Source organism: Giraffa tippelskirchi, chromosome 9 (assembly GCF_054371585.1).
Source record: "Giraffa tippelskirchi isolate mGirTip1 chromosome 9, T2T-mGirTip1v1.2.pri, whole genome shotgun sequence".
NCBI lineage: Eukaryota > Metazoa > Chordata > Mammalia > Artiodactyla > Giraffidae > Giraffa > Giraffa tippelskirchi.
Genome location: NC_137283.1, coordinates 146,957,246 through 146,981,819, shown reverse-complemented (window position 1 = coordinate 146,981,819; position 24,574 = coordinate 146,957,246). Strand labels below are relative to the sequence as shown.

The 24,574-nt window shown below is 39.6% G+C and overlaps 1 protein-coding gene across 1 annotated transcript in view; it reads right to left on the bottom strand.

Annotated features, from left to right (window-relative positions):
- Positions 1-24,574, bottom strand: part of GRM1 (glutamate metabotropic receptor 1) — a 447,850-nt gene that overhangs the window by 67,926 nt on the left and 355,350 nt on the right. The window contains exons 9-10 of the mRNA XM_081529880.1: positions 4,963-5,209; positions 184-352 (exon numbers count right to left, since the gene is read on the bottom strand). Coding sequence (XP_081386006.1) covers positions 184-352; positions 4,963-5,209 — 416 coding nt within the window. The remainder of the gene's footprint in view (positions 1-183; positions 353-4,962; positions 5,210-24,574) is intronic.

Here is a 24,574-nt window from a genome sequence, read left to right as displayed (position 1 = left end):
TATTTCATTTTCCAATCTCAGTTTGTCTTTTCAATTTTTGCTAAACACAAGAACAGAAACAATAAGCCTAGCACACCCTTTCTGGACAGTTTTGTTAAAGAAACATGTGTTTTTCTTTGCTTATGCATAGGCAGGAGGTCTCCTCAAGGACACTATCCAAGAATGCATCGGTGGCTGGCTTACCTTGATTTGACCCTTTAAGCAAGGCTCACTGCATACAGACCGTACCATTCCACTCTTGTTCATTTGGATTTTGTAATCATCGATGTTCAACACCCCATCATGCCAAGTTCCAACATGTACATAGTCATAGCGATTGGCTTCTGTGTACTGCAGATTCATAATATCATACCTACAAAGAAAACAACATGTGTGTCTTGGAGCATATGGACATGATGTTGAAACTAAGGGAATTTGGTAAATAGATAATAATAGAGAGAAGAGAAATAAAAGTTAGAAACACCCCCTGTCCTAACACGAGCTACTGTCAATATTTTAGTTTATTTAGTTTAGTTATGTGTCCTGTGATTTTCCAAAATGTGTATTCCATTCTTCAGTCTCTGTATCATCCATATTTGTTAAAGAATATATTATTCTTGTACTTTTCTTTCTGTATATTCTTGAAGATAATTCTATATGTGCTGGGTTGATCACCATACCCTTCAAATCATTATTCACCAGATTATCCTTTGATCAAGTAGCAATTCTTCAGCTCATTAATTTTTAACTTAAATACTTTTATTCCAAATTTCTTTTTCACATTCAGCTACTTTAATTACACTGGATTAAAAGAGGTGAGTCTCATCAAGTCTGGAGTCTTACCTATTTAAGGTGCTAATAGAGCAAGAAATCTGAGAAATGCATCTTCAATTAGCAAGGATATTGAGGATTTAACATTTTGAGCATTGACATTTAAACTTGTCTCTTCCTTGATTAGGACAAACATTTCTGAAACCAAATAATTGGTGTCAGGTATTTCAGTTATTTAAACACTGCGATGCTACCCAGAGGTAAAATCCACATTTAGAAATCTTCCGTGTGTGTTCTAGGGGCTAGATGCATTGTTTCCCAGTGAAGGCAGTAGAGAGCATTTTCCAGTTTGATGGAAAAAGCACAAGATTTGATGTTAGAATGTATAAGCTGAAATCTCTTTTCTAACATTTTACCTGTAGATTGTATGACTTTGGAATGTCCACTAAACTGTTTAAAGGCTCATGGGCTTCTTGTGGGAATTTACTTACATAGAGTAGGTAAAAAAAAAAAAAAAAGTTTCATAATTGAGAGACATGTATATGAAAGACAATATCACTATGTCATATTCACATTTGCAGTACTATTATTATTATTTATGTGCTAAAATACTCTTGTTATTTCCATTCTGTAAGAAAGTGAGAACATCTTTGTGTTGTCATAGCCATTTCCCTTTCTCAGCTCTCTTCCTACTCCCTGCTATGTCCCTACCTATGTCATGTCATCCTGGAATTATTTCCCTCCAAACCTGATTCAGACTCAAAATCCTCCTCAGCCCAACACCCCAGGAAGCTACCAGTCAGCCTTGGTTGTCATCTGAAATCTACTGGCTGTATCTGGCTTAGTTCTTTATTTTGTCATTGTTTAGTCACTAATTCATGTTCGACTCTTTTGCGACCCCATGGACTGTACCCTGCCAGGCTCCTCTGTCCATCGGATTCTCCAGGCAAGAATACTGGAGTGGGTTGTCATTTCCTTCTCAAGGGGATCTTTCTGACCCAGGGGTTGAATCTTCATCTCCCGCTTGGCAAGCAAACTGTTTACCACTGTACCACCAGTTCTTTATTTAGACAACTAATATCTTTTAGTAGCTTTGCTGCCTGTTTTTAATAATGCGCAAATGTATTCTGTCACCCACAGGGTTGCTAGTAGCTTCTCCACAACCAGATTCTGGCAGTTTCTATAAATAGCAACCCCTTAAAGGGAAAGGGGATTCTAGGGGAGTAAAGAAAGTCTTTGCTCCACTTTTCCAGATGAACAAAACTTACCTCGAGTAAGAAGAGAGAATGGTGCACCTGGAGTGCATTGTTTATCTCTCTGCTTTCTGGTTTTTGGTAATAGAGGGTTCTCATTCCTCTGGTTGCTGAGACAAACCAGAATGTTCTCAGAGTAGCTCTCTGACTGACAACCACAAGAATATTAACTGCAGGCTGACAGCTCACACTCATCCAGCTGATCAATGATACTAATCCATACCTCCAACATTTTTCCATTTTTTATATTCCTTATGGTAGGTAGCTCAGTCTATAAAGAATCTGCCTGCAATGCAGGATACTTGGGTTCTAATCCTGGGTCAGGAAGATCCCCTGCATAAGGAAATGGCAACCCACCCCAGTACACTTGCCTGGGAAATCCCATAGACAGAGGAGCCTGGTGAGTTACAGTCCATAGTGTTGCGAAGAGTCAGACATGACTTGAGTGACTAAACCATCTAAACCACCAACCATGGTTACAGAGCCTACTGTGAGTGCTTTGTATGAGTAGCTTCCTTTTTCATTTCCTTTCATCTTTATGTTTTGTTCCATGTTACATTGTTAAATCTCTTTATATACTTTCAATGAAGGCTTAGGTGTAATGCTAGCTTTAGAATATCTTTTTCCTATAAATCAGTTCCTTAAAACTTATATTTTACCTTCCCCATTTCAATAGGACAAATCAGTTCACACTTTATTAGCATTTAGAAACTGAAAAATTCACAATATTTTGGCATGAAAACATATTTTGAAAAAGTCCCAAAAGCTGGAGGAAAAAAAAAAAAAAAACTTGATGATACCAAGGGAAAAATACTGACTTACTAAAAAGAGGCCTTCCCCTGTGCAGTGTGTGTTAATGAACACTGCTCCTTTCTCTTGACCCCACAGTCCCTTCTCAGCATGTTGGAGGTTATTTGGAATATCCTCATGCTATAAATTACAAGTTTGCAGCATCCTTTCAATGCATTCAATGTCTTTGCATGATGATTAACTAAAATAATTACAGGAGGGACCAAAAGCATGAATGGTGCTGTGACAAGAGATAGAAACAGAGGGAAGTGGTTGAAATAGAAATTGAACACAGATTAAGGTGACCAATTTCAGACATGAGGAAGTGATCCTCGCAAAGGAACCCAGGGGGAAACTCATGATTTAAATACTTAATTAAAAATGAAGGAGAAACAAGCTAAAATTGTGGGTCTATATTTTAGATGATTTACAAATAGAGAGAGGAGGTGGAAACTTATATTTCTGCAGTGGGGGAAATGTACCTGGCCCTGTCCTAGGCACATTATGTATGCTATAGAATCATGAAGGAAGGTTTCCATCCCCAATCCAATCCTTTACAGAACTGGTTTGAAGTAGAATCCAGGATTACAAGCATGGGTTTAAAGAGGGGGTGGGAGGAGGTGGTCAATGTTCTGCATCTTAGACCCATTTGTGCCATCTGGTACCACTTCCTAAGGTGCTCAGCTCCTGGATACCTTCCATGTGCCCAGCCCCTGAGTCACTCCATCCTTCCCACTCTCATCTCCACTAAAGTTGCTCCCACCTAACTGGCAGCTTGGAAGGAATCTGATACATCCATGGCTTTAATTGCTGACTATTACCTATTACCTATACCTATTACTATATAATTTATCCTTCCTGGAGCTGTTGGATTTTAACAGGGAGAATCCACTGAGGCCCCACAAGGCACTCGCTAAATGCAGAACTTTAAGCTTCCATGAAAGGAAGAGATATGTGGAGAATTATTTAGGGTCAAATATTCTCTTACAGTCCCTTTGAAATGACATTAAGGTGTCAGCAACTTTGCCTAATTTTAGGATTAGCTAAAAGGCAATGCGATGTGGCAAAAAGATTACAAGTCTCAGAATCAGACGGCACTGCCTCTACCAGCTACTCTCTGGGTGACTTTAGGGGAGTTTCTTAGTTTCTCTGACACTCAGCTTTATCATCTGTAAAAGAAGATAATAATATGCCTGTGGCAATGAGGATTAAATGATTTGCTGTTCCATTTTATCATAACATATGCTTTTCTAAAATCTCCCATTCTGCAAGCTTTCATACTGAAAGATAACAGGGCTTATGAGGGGGAAAAAAAAAAGAGAGATTGTGGGCATTCTGTGCAGCAGCCAGACTGAGGGCCTTTTTTCTTTCCTGTTGTAGGTTTTAATTTTTATCCCACTATTCTGATCATCCTTTGCCTAAGAAAATCCCTCTGAATGAACACAGCTACTCTTTATACTGATATCATCCTCTATATACCAATTATATAGGGACTAATTGGTGTTATAAGAGCAAGTACTGCAGAGGAGACAGTATATAAAATGACTTGGGGAAAAAATATATATATATGTACATTTAGTTAGATTTAATTTTCCTTTGCTTCTTGATTAATTCTTTGGAAGCCATAGAGACTCAATATGAGGCAGAAAATTCTTTTCTTTCTTGTTCCAAGAAACATGTTAGTGGGAACATAAGGTAGCCTGAGAAAAAGGGACACATATGGTTCTCTTCATATATTAAGCTCTTTAAGCAGATAAGATTAAAATATTCCACAAGCAGTATGGCATTGGGATTGATCAATCAGAACATGCTGACCAGATGTTGGCAGTACCAGGGAGTTCTGCTGCTCAGGTATACTCACTCTGGTTTCTTGGGCTTTCAGGAAGGTGCCAGGCCTTCTAGGGGAAGACCAAAGATGATAGTGGAGTGTGTTTTGGGGGAGCAGGGTTGGCACTAGCAGGATGTAGGATTGTGGGTGTTTACCAATAAGTATTCGATGTTTTGTAATGCCATTTCCATCTAACATTAGCCCCATCTTTTTAGCTATCTAGTTGTATTACCCTCATGACACCCAGAAAACATGTGACCAAAAGGAGCCAGAGTGTCCATCTGTCTGGCTTAGAGAGGATCACAGGGTTATTTGGATACATTATAGAAAGGTCTGCTTTACCTTCCAGGAGCATCCCCTTTCTCATCAAACCACACCTCCTCTCCAGACACACCGATGAACGTGGATTTGATGAGGAAGTCCAGGAGTTTGCTGCCATCGATGGGCTTCATGGCATCGCAGAGGCCCACGTGGCCAGGGCAGAGGGCCTGGTGCATGTTCTGTAGCCCGTGTGCCATGGCATAGATGGCATTGATGACAAACCCCATCTTACTGTCCTGGACATAGTTCTCTTCTAAGCTTTCATTGCCTGTAACATAAAAACAGATTACTTCCAAGGTTGCAGTCATGAAGTCTAAACCTTCATGTTTAATTCTCAAATGCTTTTCAGGGCTCTCAGAAGAAGGGAAAGCCAAACATACCTGTCTAAGCTTTGTATTTGTGACTAGCTCTAGATAGATGGTATATTCTATCTTCAAATAGTTTATTCAATTTTATTTTCTGAATTCAATAATGGCTTTATAACAAACAAAACAAACACCACAGAGGTAAAAATAAAGAACATTCGCATATTGCAAGGAAATCCTTAAGGAGCAATGAAAATAACTCTTATTTCCTCTGGGTTCACAGAGATTTATATTAAAAGTCTCCCTATATCACAGTCCTGGAAAAGTGTTTTTTATATCTTTTGTGACAATCTACAATCTGTCATAAATAATTTTGTACATTATCTAAACCTCAATATTTTCTTTTGATGATTCCACTAATTTGATCATCTCTAAGATCACAAAAACCAAGAGTGAAATGAACTGGTTAGTATGAATTTCTTCTTATATATGATTTGCTATACAGAAATATTTGAATAAGATTTGCTAATTATCAGAAACTCAGGTAAAATGCTTCTTGATGGAAGAGTCACACTACACCTTTAATCTAAGCATTTAGTTTTATCTCTGAATTTCAAAAACTCTACCATTATTCCCACCCATGTCACAGATGACAGCCTAAATAGGTCATTATACCCTAAAGTGCCTGGGCTGGAGAATAGCAGAATATTTTAGGAACTTAGAGAACTTGAAATGTTTGGAAGAAGTGGTAAAGAGTTTTGACTTTGATGTTGAGCTTGAGATGAAATAAGACATTTATAAAGAGTTCTAAGACTAATCTATTTAGGTACACTTGAAAATGTGAAAAATACACATTTGCATCTATCCTGTGAGTGAGATTTGAAATACCCAGGCCAGGTTGAAGGGGGGAAAAATTCAATTTTAACTCATCTTCCAGTGCTGCTTAATAGGAAATTGTTAAGAGTGTGATTTTCTAAAGTAGTTTTCCTAATTGAAAGAAATAGGAGCAAGAGAGGTAGACAGGGCATTTTAGAATCGAATTGTGCAAAATAAGTATAGAAGTTTTATAAAGCAGAAAACAAACATCCTCCCTGCAAAAACTAAGAAGCCATCGAAATAAGATGATTTATGTCACCCAGAACCCCTGGATCTTAAATGTTAGTTTGTTTTTTCTCTATATTATATCAGGATATAAAAGAGGTGAATTAATGCCATATGTCTGATAAGTTTTAAATGGGCCTTTAAAGACTGTTCGAAACCTCCAAGTGTTAGAGTTAAATGTTAAAGCTGTTAGAATTAGAGAAATTCCCAGCAGTTAAAGACGAAGGAAAAAATAGACAAAAATAGGATGACAAAATAACCTTCAATATAGCAGTTACTTAAAGAGTTCTAGCAACTATTAAAGGAAAGTTCCACTAATACCATCCATTTGAAGTGGCTGCTATTAAAGTCAGCCCTGGGAGCAAACTATAAGAAAATACGTGTTCTTTACCAATTGGAAAGTTTTCTATTGGGGACAAACCTTATGACCATTGAGTTTGCTGTTTTGTTTTTGTTTTGATAACTACTATTAAGATGTATATAATGCACCTTTAATAATAATTATCAAATCAAAACAACCTGTATCTATTACTAATGTTATGATTAAGGTGAGTGAGTGAAGTCACTCAGTCGTGTCCGACTCTTTGCGACCCCATGGACTGTAGCCTACCAGGTTCCTCTGTCCATGGAATTTTCTGGGCAAGAGTACTGGAGTGGGTTGCCATTTCCTTCTCCAGGGGATCTTCCCTATCCAGGGATCGAACCCAGGTCTCCTGCATTGGCAGGCAGGTTCTTTACCACTAGCTCCACTCCAATTCGGATGAAGAAGCCCATCCTGTCAGTATTTATCGTACAGAGAACCAGGAGGCTAAGCACAAGTCTTCAGGGAATATTGTTATGCAAACCCTTTTTCCAAATAAATACAATCAGCTTGTGTGCTTGTGTGGATCTGAAGTGACACAAATACTTCCCTACCACCGACTAGTCCACTAGGTCTGCTCTTGAAGGGGATGTGCCTGCTGTCAGTAAGAAGTCTCTTTCCAGCTTCTACCTCAGCTCAGGATGAACCAACATTTGGAAAGGTTTGGCACTGAATTAGAAAAATCACATGGCCTTTACGGGATCATTTTCTTTGCCGTAGCAGTGGTCCCAGATGATGTTGCAAGAATTCATCAACAGACAAACAGAATATGTGACAGGTTTTCCTATTGTCCAAAGATCCTATATTTTCATGACCAGTGAATACAGAATCCAAACTAATAATACTGTCACTTAGTGGGAAGGTGTAAACACTCTGACTCTTGGGAGTTTAGTGCCTTTTTAATAACACTAGTCTCAGAGTTATTAGTGAGAAGGGGATTTTATGATTCATTTTCTGTGGTGCGTTAACTGTTACAGGCCACTAGGGTATCATTAAACCATTACTTTTTCTAATATACTAAATGGAATCAAATAATCGTGGTTGACTGTGTTTATTTACCTTCAAAAGAATACCTGCCTAACTACTTCACAGTGGAATGTGAAAATAGCTACCTTGATTCGAAATGGTAATCTTGTTCTTACTGCAAGAACACAACAAGGGCTATAAATTGCTGCCTGAGTGCGGCAGCAGACAGAGGCTCCACGGGGAAGAAACAGACTGTGTACCCTCTGAAAACAGGACATGCACGGTGGTAGGGCAAAGGCTTGGCTATTCTATCTGCTGCCTAATTTAGGGTGGCTATCCAGCAGAGTGGTATAGCAGAAAGAGCTCTGGGCTAGACACTTAAACACCTGGGACCTAGTGAAATGGAGCAGGACCCTGTGAGGCTCCCCCAGGTAGAAATCCTTTCTGTGTCCCCAGTTTCTTGTTTTGGGCTTCCCTGGAGGCTCAGATGGTAAAGAATCCGCTTGCAATGCCAGAGACCAGGGTTTGAACCCTGGGTTGAGAAGATCCCCTGGAGGAGGGCATGGCAACCCACTCCAGTATTCTTGCCTGGAGAATTCCTATCGACAGAGGAGCCTGGTGGGCGATAGTCCATGGGGTCACAAAGAGTCAGACAGGACTGAGTGACCAAGCACGATTTCTTGTTTGTAGGAAATGGGCTTCATTCGGCTTCCTTGACCATCCCTGAGTTCCAAAGTGCAGATTCCAACAGTTGCTTATGGGGAAGAGAGGGAATGCGGAAACAAAGACGGAGCAGTCAAGAAACAATAGTACAGCCAGGGGGCTATACTGATCCCTCCGTAAGGGATGAACATAACAATATCTTCTAGTTCTTTTGTAGGAACCAAGGCCTTCACCCAGGTGGAGGACAGTAACAGGAGCCCAGGAAATTGTCCTGTTACCACCCCTGATCAATCAGAGAAAGTCATGTACCTTTCCGTCCTCACCCCAAATTTGGACTATAAAACTTCTCCCTGCTGAGCCATTAGGGAGTTCCGGTTTTTTGAGCATGAGCCACTCATGCTCCTTGCTTGGTCCTGAAATAAATCTTTCTCTGCTCCAAACTCTGACATTTCAGTCTGTTTGGCCTCCCTGTGTGTTGAGCACATGAACTTGTGTTCAGTAACACTAGAGGCATTTCTGCTGTAATATATCAACAATACATGTCCAACAAACTCTGGAACTTGGACAAAGGTCTGGATCTCCTAGAGTCCAGTTTCCTAGGAAGCTAAAGTCTCAATTTCCTAACATAAAAAATACCACAAGTGTATTCAGATTATCTTTCTGAAGATGTCTTTCCCCCTCTGAAGTGTCTATGTTTTGCTTCTCCAGTTGTACCTTTATTGGTACTTAGCAAAGTCCTTTACATATATTATCATTTTTCAACTCTTAAAACTGTATGAGTTTCGGTCTATTATCACCATTTTACCATTGAGAAGGTTAAAGCACAGATAAGTGAAGTCTCCATTGGGGAGAAATGCCTTCCTTTCCCTTCACTTAATGCTCCTTTGTGAAGAGACTCCTACTGAGCACCACCTCAGGCCTCTTGTCTTGCCCTATGGGAAAGGAGGGATGACTCATTTGTTTGCAGTATTGGGAAAAAGAAATGCATGCTCAGCTCAACCTCTTTCTCTCTCATCTAGAGGCTGACACTTGACAGTTCTCAATGGTTGTAGTTGATTCTCCAGCCTTTGTTAAATGTGGGCAGCAGCTGTCCAGTTGAGCCAGTAGGCTGTGTGTGTGTGTGTGTGTGTGTGTGTGTGTGTGTGTGTGTGTTGGTCTCTCAGTTGTGTCGGACTCTTTGTGACGCCATGGACTGTTGCCTGCCAGGCTCCTCTGTCCATGGGATTCTCCACGCTGGAATACTGAAGTGGATTGCCATTCCCTTCTCCAGAGGATCTTCCCAACCCAGGGACTGAACTCTGATCTCCTGCATGGCAGGCAAATTCTTTACTGTGTGAGCTACAGGGAAGTCCTTGGGCCAGTAGAATAGACTGGTTAATCTATCTCGTATTGCACATATTGAGAGAGTCATTTCCTAGGCAGGTTGATAAGAAGTCTAGGGGTCCCCAAGGAGAGAGGGGTCTGGAATTCTCAAGGAAGAAGAAAGGACAAACTTTTTTTTTCTTTTCTCTCTACATTCCTTGGGCTTCCCTGGTGGCTCAGACAGTAAAGTGTCTGTCTGCAATGCAGGAGACCTGGGTTCGATCCCTGGGTTGGGAGGATCCCCTGGAGAAGGAAATGGCAGCCCACTCCAGTATTCTTGCCTGGAAAATCCCACGGACGGTGGTGCCTGGTAGGCTACCGTCCATGGGGTCGCAAAGAGTCGGACACGACTGAGCAACTTCACTTCACTACATTCCTTAGGATTATATAACAATAATGTATCCTCCTGAGGACAGTCTCTGGATTAAACCTTCTGGCTAATCCTGTTATCTTAGAGTATATAACTCCACTGCTAACACTAGCAAGTAGGTACTCTTTCTGCCCCCTTCTGATGCCTATGTCAGCAGCTTTCTCTAGCTCCTTTATACTTTAATAAAAGTTTATTACACAAAAACTCTGAGCGATCAAGCCTTGTTTCTGGCCCCAGATTGAATTCTTCTCCTCTGGAGGCCAAGAATCCTGGCGTCTTTATGTGGGTCAACAACAAACCTTTCAATATCTTATCCATGTCCCTAATCCAGTTTAGATTTTTTTGTTTTTCAGTTTTTTTGTTGACTTTTAGAAAATTTTTCAACAAGGTATAACTCACATATGGTGCAGAAATTTTTGCTATACAGATTAATAAATGCTTACATATGGAGTTGGTGATGGACAGGGAAGCCTGGTGTGCTGCAGTCCATGGGGTCGCAAAGAGTTGGACACAACTGAGTGACTGAAATGAACTGAACTGACGTATGGACCTACTCATGTACCTGCTCCCCAGATCATGTTATAGAGCATTTTTAGAGGCTTCCATTTACTTACAGCTTCCTTAATTTATCTCAGCAACGTTTTATGATTTTTCAGTATGCAGGCATTTGATTTTTATAGCACTCCTACAATTGGTTGGATGGCATCACTGTCTCAATCAACATGAGTTTGTGCAAACTCCAGAAGATAGTGAAAGACAAGGAAGCCTAGTATGCTGCAGTCCATGGGATTGCAAAGAGTCAGGCATGACTTAGTGACTCAACAACAACTACAATTGGTGCACTTGAAAAACATTTTAATTATTTGTTGCCTGTATAGAGAAATACTATTGATATTAATATTTGTATTTTGCTCTTGTATTCTGCAAGCTTGTCAAATGTACAAATTAATTCTAAATTTTTTAATAAATTATTTTGAGTTATCTATATATGCAATCATTTTATTAATAAAACATATTTTATCTCCATCTGTTTCACTCCTGGGTCTATTCCTTAGTTAGGTTCAGATTTGAGAAGGAAGCACATTGGCTGGGTCACTGAAATCCCAGGGGTTCTGCATTCAAGGCCACATAGCTACCAAGGACAGAAGCAGTGGTCTTGGGTGCTGGATCTGGTCCCTGCCAAGTGGCACTGTGCACACAAGAACAGCCCTATGCAACTGATGGAGCAGTTCTAGAACAGATGAGACAACAGTTAGCAAAAAACATTAGTTTGACTTTAGTTGTTCTGGGTCTTTAGTAATATTGTCCCAGTGTTAATGTCCAAAATGGAAAAACTGAAAATAATTTGAAAGAATTCTAAAGTGCAATGAAGTACTTTTGTTGATGCTGTTCTTTCCATTGAATTAGTACAACCTTCCCACTATGCATGTAGGTCTATTTATGCTGCTTTTTCAAATCTAGACCCTCAGCATTAAATTCCAAATAAAAAGAAGCAAACGAATTATTTTTTCTCATCATAATGAGGAAGTGTTTGGAGAAATATTAGTAAACATAACTATCCCTGGAGAAAAGATTCTTCTGATTTCTTGGCCTTTTATCTCTCTGCTGCCTCTTTTTACTGGAGAGCACTAAATATTCAATACATACTTTGATATACTCTCTATTCAGATCGAAACACAAAGAATTGTAATTATTTCATATTGCTAACATATCAAGCAAAGAAAGTGAAATTAATATTCTTTTAAATGAACTATCAGATTAATTGAAGGAAAATTAATCAGGTCATTTTTAAAATATGACCTCAAAGGATGAAAATGCCCTCAATTTTTCTTAAAGGCCTGGGCTGTTAAATTTTCCTTATGCTTTTCCAGGAAGAATTTGTGGTAAGACAACAGTCCAGCCTTTTTCATGCTCGAGTTTTAAAAGTTCCCTCTGACTCTATTTTCCTCTTTCTCTAAACATTTTCTCTGTTCCCATAACAGAAAAATATGACCCTTCCATTATTTTCTATTCAATTTGCTAAAATAGAAATGAATTTCTATGTAGGATTGAAAAGAAGAAAATAGGGGTCATTTACTTGAGTGTGTGTTTTTATCACTGTTATTAGCTGAATTTCTATTACTTAAACCCAACTGATCTTAACATATGTGAACAATACAGACATATTTAAAAATACATCATCATAATCTATTGTTAAGAGAAAAATCTCCCGGTTATATGGCTCATAAACAGCAGGCTCCTTGTAAATGGCTGGTAATGTATAGTAAGCCTTCATGTCCCTGAAAATACAATTGCCTTTTAGCTAACTCATATTTCAAAAGATTATGGTGTTAAGTGAAAAACAAATGAGGACAATCCCTAGTGTGTTAAAGTGATGCTGAGGATTAGTCAGTGACATTCAGTCGAACTGTGGGGCTCTTTGTTTCTCTACAGAGAGAAAATAAGGGCAGCCCGTCGTGTGCCTTTGCCTTTATCGATCTGGCACAAAACCATGTCATGGAGTTATAAACCACTCCCTCTGGAGTAACTAATCTTTGCAGGTCTGCAATAAGCATTTGGCAGGTAATCACAGAGATGGAGTATGTTACTGAGAGCTGGCTGCTTTAGCCAATGTGGGAAGTTCGAGTATTGTTAAAATTCATCAGGGGCTAACCCCCTCCTCAGCAACCTGCTGGGTCAGAATCCTTGGCAAGCCTATTCATCTTGGCTTCTTCCAAACTCTAAGGAGGCATAATATGCTCAAAGCTCCACTTTACTTTTTTATGGATGATAGAAGCATGCTTTCCTTTACAAATGTAAGGGAGTTCCATGATTCAAGGCTATTCGAGTTCTTGTCAACAGTTTGTCCTCTTGTAGTATCCCGAGTTTCACACTGCAGTATTTAGATTGAGTTAATAAGTCAGAGTGGATTTTGCAGAAATACAAGAACTATTTGTGAAAGCTCTACTTAGCTCTACCGTTTTAGTCTAACAGCATCTTCTGGTAACCAATATAGGGTCTTGTTTATTACAAAAACAAAACCATAAAAGTTACATGGTTTTAGCATTGTAAATCCACTTTATTGATTGACTTCAGGTTAATACAATACAGTCTTTATGACTTGACAAAATGCTGTACATAGAAAGTCTATTTGGGGACATATTAAGATATCTTATACTTCAGCCTCTTTCCTGGAATTCACATGCTAAGTGATAAAATGGAAGCTCGGAATAGAAACCTTCCTTGTTCTGCATAGGCTCTGGGGTTTAAATATAGGCCATAAGGTTTATTACATGCCCCTATCACCTACGAATGGGATATACTCTGGATTTCCATGTGAGGTTCATTTATGCAGGGCACTATTAGTTAATATTTTACACTGACATTTTACCTAGATTTAACTATCCTTTTAGACCACAAGGCTATCTGTTCCAAAGTTGGTTGGGATTTCTGGAATGATATATTGCCTTTTATGTGGTGTCTCCCAACAGCATCTCTAGAAAGAACCAAATTCAGAATTCCTAAGGGCTTAATAAGAACTCATGGCTAGTGAGACTTCAGGTAATATCTGTTACAGAATTGAAAGAGTAGCTCCTAAGATTAATGTTGTCAAGGGTCCATGGCTAAAGCACATACAGGATTCAGACCTTATGCAAATTTGCTTCAATGTGTCAATCACTCTGCTCAGGTTGTGAAAGGCATACAGACATAAGAATGCCAAATATAGATTCTGTAAGAGGGACTCCCTGAGGGTTCATGGGCTGATCCAAATCTATTAAAATTACATTCAGGAGTAGAATATAAGCACTATATTCTAGTTGGTAAAGTTGTTTATCCTAAGGTACGGGCTAACAGTTCTGAAATAGCTGTACACATATACCAAGGTTGAGAAAATAAATGAAGAAATGGATGACAGAAGACAGACTCCAAGTTTATTACACCCGGAGTGGGGAAGGTTACTGATAAGCAAAAGGAAAACGCTAGAATAAATCATGCGTTACTGGAATCAAGGTAAATGTATCAGTATGAATTTAAATTTAGCTTCGTACATGTACTGATGAATCAATATAGAAATAACCATGCTTATGCTTACATGCGGATTGGTATACATATAGTTTCCAGCTCTGTCCTTGGACTTATCAATCTTAACAAGCACACCCAGTGCCCAGATTTTGGATTCTAACACCACTCTCTAATAAAGACGATTAGGATGCTTTTGGAGGAATAGCCAATTGTAGGGCTGGGGCAGGAAGTATACAAGATGAGCCTGAAATATCATGCAGTGACAGAAAATAAGGAAGTACTTAAGAAATAAAGCAATAGAGGCATGCCAAAGGAACACTAGAGTCAGTTGAAAGAACTCCTGATGGCCAAAGCTTAGACAATTTGAGCAAGAAAATCAATAAAATAGTATTGAATTATAAACCAAAGTATAAACATAAATATTCTTGAGTCCAAACTGATATAAATAAAGGATTAAATAAAAAAAATAAATGAGGAAGAGGCAAATCTCCTGTATGTAATTCCAAACAATTTATGTAGCTACTCTGCCCTCAAGAAGCTGGAACATAATTCTGACTCCTTAAGTGTGGGATACTCTTAGGAAGTGGCTTTCAAAGAGTACAGTACAGAAAAAAAAGGATATAAAAACCAGAAACCTCATATATGCTACCTTTGCCAGGTTATCAATGTTAATATGGTCAGTGATAAATTGATGGGGTGTACTCTTGATATATCATATTGAGAAAGACACTTCACCTCTGTGATCTTCCTCCCAAAACACATACTCTCTGTCTGACTATGAGAAATACATTAGGCAAACTCTACAAAATACCTGAGAACTGTCAAGAACTGTCAAGATCATAAAAGCAAGGGAAGTTTGACAATTATCACAGTTGAGAAAAGCCAAAGAGATACAAAAAATAAACATAATGTAATATCCTGGATGGAATCCTCGAATGGAGAAAGGAAAACTGATGAAATACAAACAAATATGGAGTTTAGTTAATATTAATGCACCAATGTTGACTTATTAATTGTGGCAAATGTCTCATAGCAGTATGAGATGCTAACCATGGGGGAAACTGAGTGTAGAGTATTTGAGAACTCCTTGATATATCTTTTTTTTTTGACTGTGCTGGGTCTTCATTGTGGCACACAGGCAAGAACTCTCTGATATATCTTTGCAACTTATATTTAAGACTACTCTATCAATAATATACAAACTAATTTTTTAAAAATATACAAGAATTAGCACCCAACCTGGACTAGTGTCAGGTAATAAGAGGTAACAGGATTGAGTGCTTGCTATGCAATGAGAACTTGATCAGGAGCTTTACATATATTATCTATTCACCTCACAATGACACAAACTGGGTGATATTACTATGCCCAGGTTACTAGTGGAAAATCCAAGGACTTGTTCAAGAACACAAAGCTGGACAGTGTGTGGCAACTAGCCTGACACCCAGCTAACCCTAGAGCTCTCACTCTTAGGTACTACATTGCTCTACGTCTTGCCTAATTGTAATCCAAGAGTATATTCCACTCATTAGGCTCATGGAGAGATGTGATATTTGATGACATATTACTAAATATTCATGTGTGCAGAATGAAGTTTGCCCTTGATTGTAGATTATATATAATCTGTAAAGAGAACATCCACATATTTCATCACACAGTGACATTGTCCTAATTTATTTCACATGGATGATGTGCATGGATGATGTTGATATAGAGGCAGAATATAGAGGCTTCATTCAATACTCCACAGAGAAAGCTAAATCCAACAAATAAAAATCTTTTGAAAGGACACCTGCCACTAAGAGTCAATATTGTAGATTCTCTGACCCTAGATGCTTCATTCAATACTCCACAGAGAAGGCTAAATCCAACAGATAAAAATCTTTTGGAAGGAAATCTATAACTGAGAGTCAATATTCAGATTCTCTGAGCCTCAGACTCACCTAACCACAAGAAGCTATTAACAGGTTCCCCAAGCTTTTAACTGACTTTCCAGACTGCTGCAGGGGCAATCCTTCTGGGCATGATTGCTGTCCATGCACTTAAAAAGTTGAAAGTACACTTTCTTCTAGGGGGAAATACCCACGGAAAGTTAACTGAAGAATCTAATTAAACAAGTGGCCCTTCAGGCAAGCATACAGTCTTGCTTGGTGATATCAGTTGGAAGACACAACATTAGAACAAACTTTGAGGAGGCCCCAAAGTATCACAAGGAACTCTCTCAAGCAGCACCCATGCTCCGGGCATGTAGTTAAAGTATACTGGGGTCAAGTCTTTGCAAAATGACTCTGCCTAAGCTTGTCAAAACACACTTATCAAAAATGCACTAGGGGAACATGGAATTTAACATCTCTGGCACAATATTTCTGTTGACTACTGGACTTTTTAGTGCATTCTAGGATGCCAGGTGTTAGAGTCTACTTGGATGGTGCCTCAATCGTGGAATTCAAAACCTATTGAAATAACTGAGCAACACATTAAGATGTTTTCCTGGTAGTTTCAAGTTATTCTTAGATAGGGATATGAAACAAACACAGACGTGGTCAAGATGATGCTTTTTCTATACTTATTCCTTGTTCATATTTGTAATCAGATTGAACTTTTTTCTAGTGTAACAAAGATAGTTATCTTCCATTAGGACTTGGAATTTAGACAAAATCGGTGTGCCTCCTCACCTTTCAATGTATCTGTTTGATTCTCAAAAACATAAACAAGTAGCCAACTCTAGAAAGAAAAAAGAGTTCAGAGAACTTGACAACCACTACGATTTAAACTTACATAGCAGAAATTGACAGAATTAGCCAAAACCACGGCTAGATGGAAGAAAGGAACAATAGGTAGCCATAACTCATCACAAAGATATAAGAAGCCTAGGCTCTTAAACTACATTTGTACCAAAGCCTGTGTTGTTTGAGGGCATTCCTGCTTCTGGGTGTAAAATTCAATGAGAGTAGAACTGTTTATTGCCATGTATGTGTGTACGCACACATGTGTGTGTGAATGTGTGTGTATGCTTGTACATGCTTTGCGTTAAAACAGCTGTATGTGTGCATTCAAAGCACTGATCTATTTTGAGACCTGATATTTTGCAGTGTTCCCTTCAAATGAACTTAACATAGATAAAGGAAGCCTCCTACTTCAACAGAGGGCATGCTGAGTTGTCACAACACTCTGAGTGAGATTAGAGCTGTGGCATTGGTACTCCTTCACTCATTGCTTACACAGCTAGGAACAAAATGGCAGCATCAGAGATGAATTTACCCTAAACTAGAGATCAGAAGACCAATGCGGAGATTAGTTTGCTGAGAAATGAGCACTGGAGCCATGGCATATACATTCACTCTGTCTGTGCTCAGAAATATTTGGGAAGAAAAAAACAAGAAAGAGATTGACCAGGATGACACTGTCACACTGATCAAATATAACAGCTTCTTATAGTCATGAGGTCAACAGGAAAACCATTAAAAGCATCTTCTCCATGAACATTTGGCATTGACTTTTCAGTCGTGCCCACAGAACCATAAAGGCAGCAATGATTTCTCTGCCTCCACAACTCTGAACCAGAATCACCAGATACACTTACAACTGCTCACATAGACAGGAGCAGCATAAAATTCACCGGTGGATTTTTTCTAGGAGAAAAAACATACTTTGTGTATTAACGGATATTGTGGTTTATTGGTGAGTTGCTATTTGCGTGGCCTCCTGAAGACAATGGAGATACAAGCTTTAGAAACCCAGATCAGCTTGTGATGCAAAGAAAGGATGGCTGAGGGCCATTTTGCCACAAGAAATCTACCATAACACATTCCCTGTGTTGTGTGTTCAGCTGCTCAGCTGTGTTTGACTCTTTGTGATCCTTAGGACTACAGCCCACCTGGCTCGTCTGTCTATGGGATTTTTCAGATACGAATACTGGAGAGGGTTGCCATTTCTCCTCCAGAACACATTCCCTACTCCTACTGAAAACTGCAAAACCACCATCATCTCATCAGAAAACCACCTGCAATGAGAGCATACCTTGCTCATTCTCATGCAGTAATAAGAGGTATTTAGACAATTGTCATCTACTGACATTTGTTCTCAGAGTGAATGACTGACAGCTCAGGAATAGGATCATGATCTAACTAAGGCTTAATTATTATTGATGGAGACTAGCATACCTTTAAGAACACTCAAAAGGAAACCTGATATGATGACTGTAAGCTATTACTTGAGATTATGAACACAAACTAATATAAATGAAGTGTCTATTTAACCTATTAGTCAAATTAGAAGCTCTAAATGTCTATAACAATAAAACAAGAAGCTGCGTTTAAGTAGAACAGAAGGAGGGAAGTTCAGGCAATTATTTCAGTCTAAATCAGTGAGAAAGTTCTTCAAATCTCTTAAAAGGTAGAACCAAAATATGCCATATCTAAGCTTGGGAACTGAGTGCTGTTGGAAGAGAGCTGTTTAAGTTTCATAGCCGTTTGGTTCTCTGATGGGATGAAGAGGAATGAAGATGTCAGTATCTGGAATAATAGAGACTTCAAATAGCTTTTAGAATAAAATTACAGTGAGAAATGCCAGCTCATTCACTTAGGCTATTTAACAAAATAAGAATTGAACACTGCTGTAATGACATTCTCATTTTGAAAATCATTCATCCAGCCATCCATGGCACACATTCCATGTCAACCTCTGTGTGTATATTTTGAAGAGTCAAATTGCATGAGTCCTCCTAGACAGAGATTGAGGAAAGAAATCAATCACTGTGGAATTACAGGGAAGCTTCATGCAGGAGGGTGGACATAAGGCCGCTGCTAAACAAAGGTAAGACACAGAGTAAAGAAAAGAGAAAGCCAGAGAAGGGGCTTCCTATGTAGCAGAAACATTGGAAAATCTTTAAAGCCAGGAGCTCAAGACTAGGAGGAGTAAGGTTGATTCTTGCTGAGTCCAGAGATGTAGTAGATACTCTTAGTGCCCTGCTCTGATCAACTTTACCGGCCAGAATACAGATGCCCCAGATGCTGCAATGTGACTGATGACTACCTATAGTTGCCTTCTTTGAAGAATTGCTCTCAGACAATCTGGAGATGCCTCATCAAGAAGAGCACCCACCTCCACTGGCAATACTCCTTATAAGAACTCAGCCAATGACTGATTGACTCCAAAGTTCAAAAAGCTGGCCTCCTTGCTAACTCTGTGGTCAGTCTGTATTCCAGAGCACCTGGGTGGGATCAGACTCCAGCTCAGACATTGCCAACTTATTTCCCAGCCCCATCCCGATCCCTTTCTTCTTCTCTTGAGAGCACACCTCAATATATTATTAGCAAAAGACTCTTTGCATCTGGCTCTGCTTCTCAAGAACTCAACCTAACATAGGCCAAACAGCCGTAAAGTACTAGACCATAGCCTATTGGCTATGAGACTCAAAACTCTTCCCAGCTCTTCCACTCCACAACAGGATTGATTGTGAGGCACTTCTCTCAGTTATTATCAGCATTGGACTCTTTTAAGGTATCTTCTAAAAGGAAGGTTCTGAGCTGCAGCCTAGACCCATTAAAAAAGAATCACCATTACGGAGGCTGGGCTTCCCGGATAGCTCAGTTGGTAAAGAATCCTCCTGCAATGCAGGAGACCCTGGTTCGATTCCTGGGTCAGGAAGATCTGCTGGAGAAGGGATAGGCTACCCACTCCAGTATTCTTGGGCTTCCCTTGTGGCTCAGCTGGTGAAGAATCCACCTGCAATGCAGGAGACCTGGGTTTAATCCCTGGGTGGGAAGATCCCCTGGAGAAGGGAAAGGCTACCCACTCCAGTATTCTGGCCTGGAGAATTCCATGGACTGTATAGTCCATGGGGGCACAAAGAGTTGGACACTACTGAGTGACTTTCAATTCATTCAGTTCAATCAATTACTGAGACCAGAGCACTCTGGGAGAGTCTCATGCACTTTAAGGATTAAGAATGATGCACTAGGACTTGGAGCAGGATGTTATTGATGGAAATCAAACTGGTGGGCAAACGAAGAGGAGAGGGACATGGGAGTTGGGAATAAAACTGAAAGAGGGGCTTCCAGATGGTCCAGGGGTTAAGAATCTGCCTTGCAATGCAGAGGACGTCAGTCTGATCCCTGGCCCAGGAGGATCCTTCATGCCATGGGGCAACTGGGCCCATGAGCCACAATTTACTGAGCCCACACTCTGGAGCCCATGAATCACAATTATTGAGCCCATGTTCTGCAACTGCTGAAGCCTGTGCATCTAGAGCCCAAGCTCTGCAACAAGAGAAGTTCAACTACTGAGCCCACATACTATACTTACTAAAGTCAGTGCCTAGAGCCTGTGCTCTGCAACAAGGGGGGCCACTGCAATGAGAAGCCCATGCACTGCAACTAGAGAATGGCCTTTGCTCGCTGCAACTAGAGAAAGCCTGCATACAACAGCAAAGACCCAGTGCAGCCAAAAATAAAAATAATAAATAAATTTTTAAAAAAGGCTGAAAGAGAAGTAGAGATTTAATGAAGAATTATAGCAATGCAATGCAAATGATGCATCTTATATTAAAAACAACTTCCCTAAATAGGGATTCAGAACTGGAAAAATATGTAACAGAGAATTATGTGTCTTTTATTCATTGGTGCCACTTCTTTGACCCTTAGGGCTCTTCCTTATAAAATGGGAATAATGAAGCCTCCACTTAACAACTTACATGTCTATTATGGAGACAGACTGAAACAATGTTTTAGTTGCTTTAAACCAGTTGGAAGAAAGGGTGTTACATAAATACAAATTCTAACAACCGTTAATACCTTCTTGGTTGAGTTTCAAAGCCACAGTCAAGATTTAAAGCCTTACAATATTCATGAAGCTGTAATGAAGTTCAAGAGGTTTCAGACTTAATCTGCAAGATGTCAGTCAATGAAAGGGATTTCTTATTCAATTTCTAAATTATTCCTAACTGAAGGCAGATAGCACCTATAAGCATTCTGCAATTGGAGACTTATATTTGCTTTAAGAGTGAGACTGCATAATAGATAATTTTTCTCACTAAATTTTGGCTGAATTCCAAAGGGAAAAAGATTTTAAAATGAAATTCTTTACACAGGAATTCACTCAAGGATGAGGTCTAGTCCTATGTCACTGGGACCATGGAATGGTCTTGGCCTGAGAGAAAAGAAGGTTGTCAAGACAAAGGCCTTAAGCTTATGGTGATTTATTAGTGACACAAAAGACATCATGGCACACTAATAGCGTGTGAAGATGCAGATAATGATCCATCAGGTGCCTTCCACACTATATAACCACTCTATCATCCCACACCTACTTTCCCTGGGACTTTTCCACATCTGACAGATGTAAGTAGATGGGAAGTATATATGCAGATAGAATGGCAGACTTGCATTCTGGTCTTAGCCTGTTCATATGAAATGATACAACTATAAATCATTAACACATTTTGGCCTTGGCTTCGCCATATGTTTTCAGAAGGATAATAAGGTCAAATGTACATGTATTTGTGTTGTGAGAAAATTTACATGGTATTTGTGTTGTATGACTATGCACAACACAGTAAACCTTTCTGGGTCAAGGTTCTTCATCTTGTAAAATAAGAAAGGATGATCTGGGTAAATGTCTACGTTTCCAATCTGGATCCGAAGTATGGGCAGATCTACACCCTAAAGTTAATCCACTGGCTGAGAATGAAGCCATCCCATTACCCATGATTGACAGTGGCATTCTGGGGACTAGCATGGAAGACTGAGGAGCCTCATTCTTTCTGGTCACTGTTTTTCAATTTCTTATTTCCTAAACTTTACATTGGGACTAATAATTAAGGTAAGTTGTATATAAGTTTCACTTTTGGGCTTCCCAGGTGGTGCTAGTGGAAAAGAATCTGCCTGCCAACGCAGGAGATATAAGAGACGTGGGTTCAATTCCTGGGTTGAGAAGATCCCCTGGAGAAGGAAATGGCAACCCACTCCAGTATTCTTGCTTGGAGAATCCCATGGACAGAGGAGCCCAGTGGGCTACAATCCATGGGGTCGCACAGAATCAGACACGACTGAAATGACTAAGCACACACATGTTTCATGTCTCTGCCACTGTTTACTTCCTGGTAGAAATTCTCATTAGTAGTGAAGTGGCTGAAGGACAAGTAAGGCAAAGGGAGGAAGAAGAGAAGATCAAACTGCAAATCGAGGACTTTATAATCATAGTATGTGACTGGATATTTTCCGATTGCATCTTTCTAGAATTGAAGGAACTAAACATGGTTGTGGGGAGAGAGTATAAGAGATTTTTTTGCTTGAGCTGGGCAAAAAAATATGATACATATTAAAACAAGGATGTAAGAATCAGCAGCTCAGGATTTCAGATTTTGTCTCTAAGGTCTAGAAGCAGTCATTGTTTGCACTCATGTATGGAGATTAATTTCTTCCTGAGAGTAGCATATCCTGAGTGACAGGAACAGTCTCTTATCAGGCAGTCAGAGTCTCTCCTACCAGCTGAATCCTTTCAAATGATGCCAGATGATTCAGCATCTATGCGTGCCCACATTACCAACAGGATGTAATAAAATCCACATGTAATTTCTTCCCTGATCATTGTCCTGAAGAAGCAAAACAGAGATGGGGCAAAAGACTTAAGATTCACATTAGGAAAGAATTGAACAACAACAACAAAAAAATTGAGGTACATCAGTGTTGTTCAAATGCCAGCAACTACTCCCCAGAGAGGTCATATTTCATGCATGCTACAGCATATTAAAAAGCAGAGACATCACTTTGCTGACAAAGGTCCATCTAGTCAAAGCTATGGTTTTTCCAATAGTCTCATACAGATATAAGAGTTGGACCATAAAGAAGGATGAGTGCTGAAGAACTGATACTTTTGAATTGTGGTACTGAAGAAGACTTCTGACAGTCTCTTGGACAGTAAGGAGGTAAAACCAATCATTTGTAAAGAAAATCAACCTTGAATATTCATTGGAAGGACTAATGCTGAAGCTGAAGCTTCAATACTTTGGCCACCTGATGTGACAAGCTGGCACACTGGAAAAGACCCTGACACTGGGAAAGATCGAAGGCAGGAGGAGAAGGGGATGACAAAGGATGAGATGGTTGGATGGCATCACCGACTCAATGGATATGAGTGTGAGCAAACTCCAAGAGATAGTGATGGACAGGAAAGCTTGGCATGCTGTAGTCCATGGGGTCACAAAGAATCGGACACAACTTAGCGACTGAACAACAACAAGGTAAGGTTGCCAAGATAATTTAACTAAAATTTTACAAGTGTCTTTTATGAAGATGATAAGCTCTGATAATGAATAAGGAGTGATAGTTTTTACCTTGTGTGGTAGGCAGAAGGCCGCTCTACAGATGTGCACATGTCTGGAACCTGTGAATGTTCTGTTGCATGGCGAAGGTACATTGTAATTATGGTTGAGGACTTTAAAAATAAGGGGATTATTCTAGATGATTCAGATAGTTCCAATCTAAACTACCTAAGTCTTGGATATAGAGAACCTTGGCTAGATGGAGCAAAAAGTGTGTCAGGAAACAAATGGGAGGATTTGAATCATGAGAGGCATTTTCTCCTCGCTGAAGCAGTCATATGGGAAGTAGGAAAAAGTGAGAAACTTATAGGAACAACTGTTGGCTGACAGGCAGCAAAGAAACAAGGACAAGCTTCAAAGAACAGATTTCAGTCAACAACCTAAATGAGCTCAGGAAGGATTCATCTCTGGAGTCCTGTGAGGCACCACACATGACTCAGTTGGGCCAGTTATGCCAAGATTTGTGACCTACACTCTGTGAGATAATAACTGGGTGTTATCTTAAGTTGCTGCGATCATTTGTTAAGGCAGTAGTAGGAAACGAATGGGCTTCCCTGGTGGCTCAGATCGTGAAGAATCTGCCTACAATGCAGGAAACCAGGTTTGATCCCTGGGTCAGGAAGATCTTTTGGGGAAGGGAATGGCTACCCACTCCAGTATTCTTGCCTGGAGAATTCCACGGACAGAGGAGCCTGGTGGACTATAGTCCCATGGGGTCACAATGAACTGGACACGACTGAGTGACTAACACTTCCGCTTTCAGAAAACAAATATTACTCGCACTGACTGATATACTGACTGATATGGTGTATTAGCTTCCAGCCAACTACAGAAGGAAATTCATAAGGACTCTCAAGGAGAAGATACCTAGCTTTTATATTTCATGAAATCTACAACCTTATTGGTGGTGGTCTAAGGGTACATCTCTCTGAATATTTAAGAAATAAAGAAATGCTGACCTGAAATGATAACCAGACAGTATTCAATCTCCATTCTAGTTCTATGATTTTTTCCAACTTCCAAAAGATTGAACACTCGAAAGCCCATCTTTTCCCTATCAACCAGTTGATTTTAAGGCCGTTTTTCAAAGGCAGTTGTCGGTCAGAATGTATTCTTTTACTGTCACTTACAGAAGTTTCAAGTCATCTTTAAAAATAAACATGTTTGAGGTTATAAAGCTT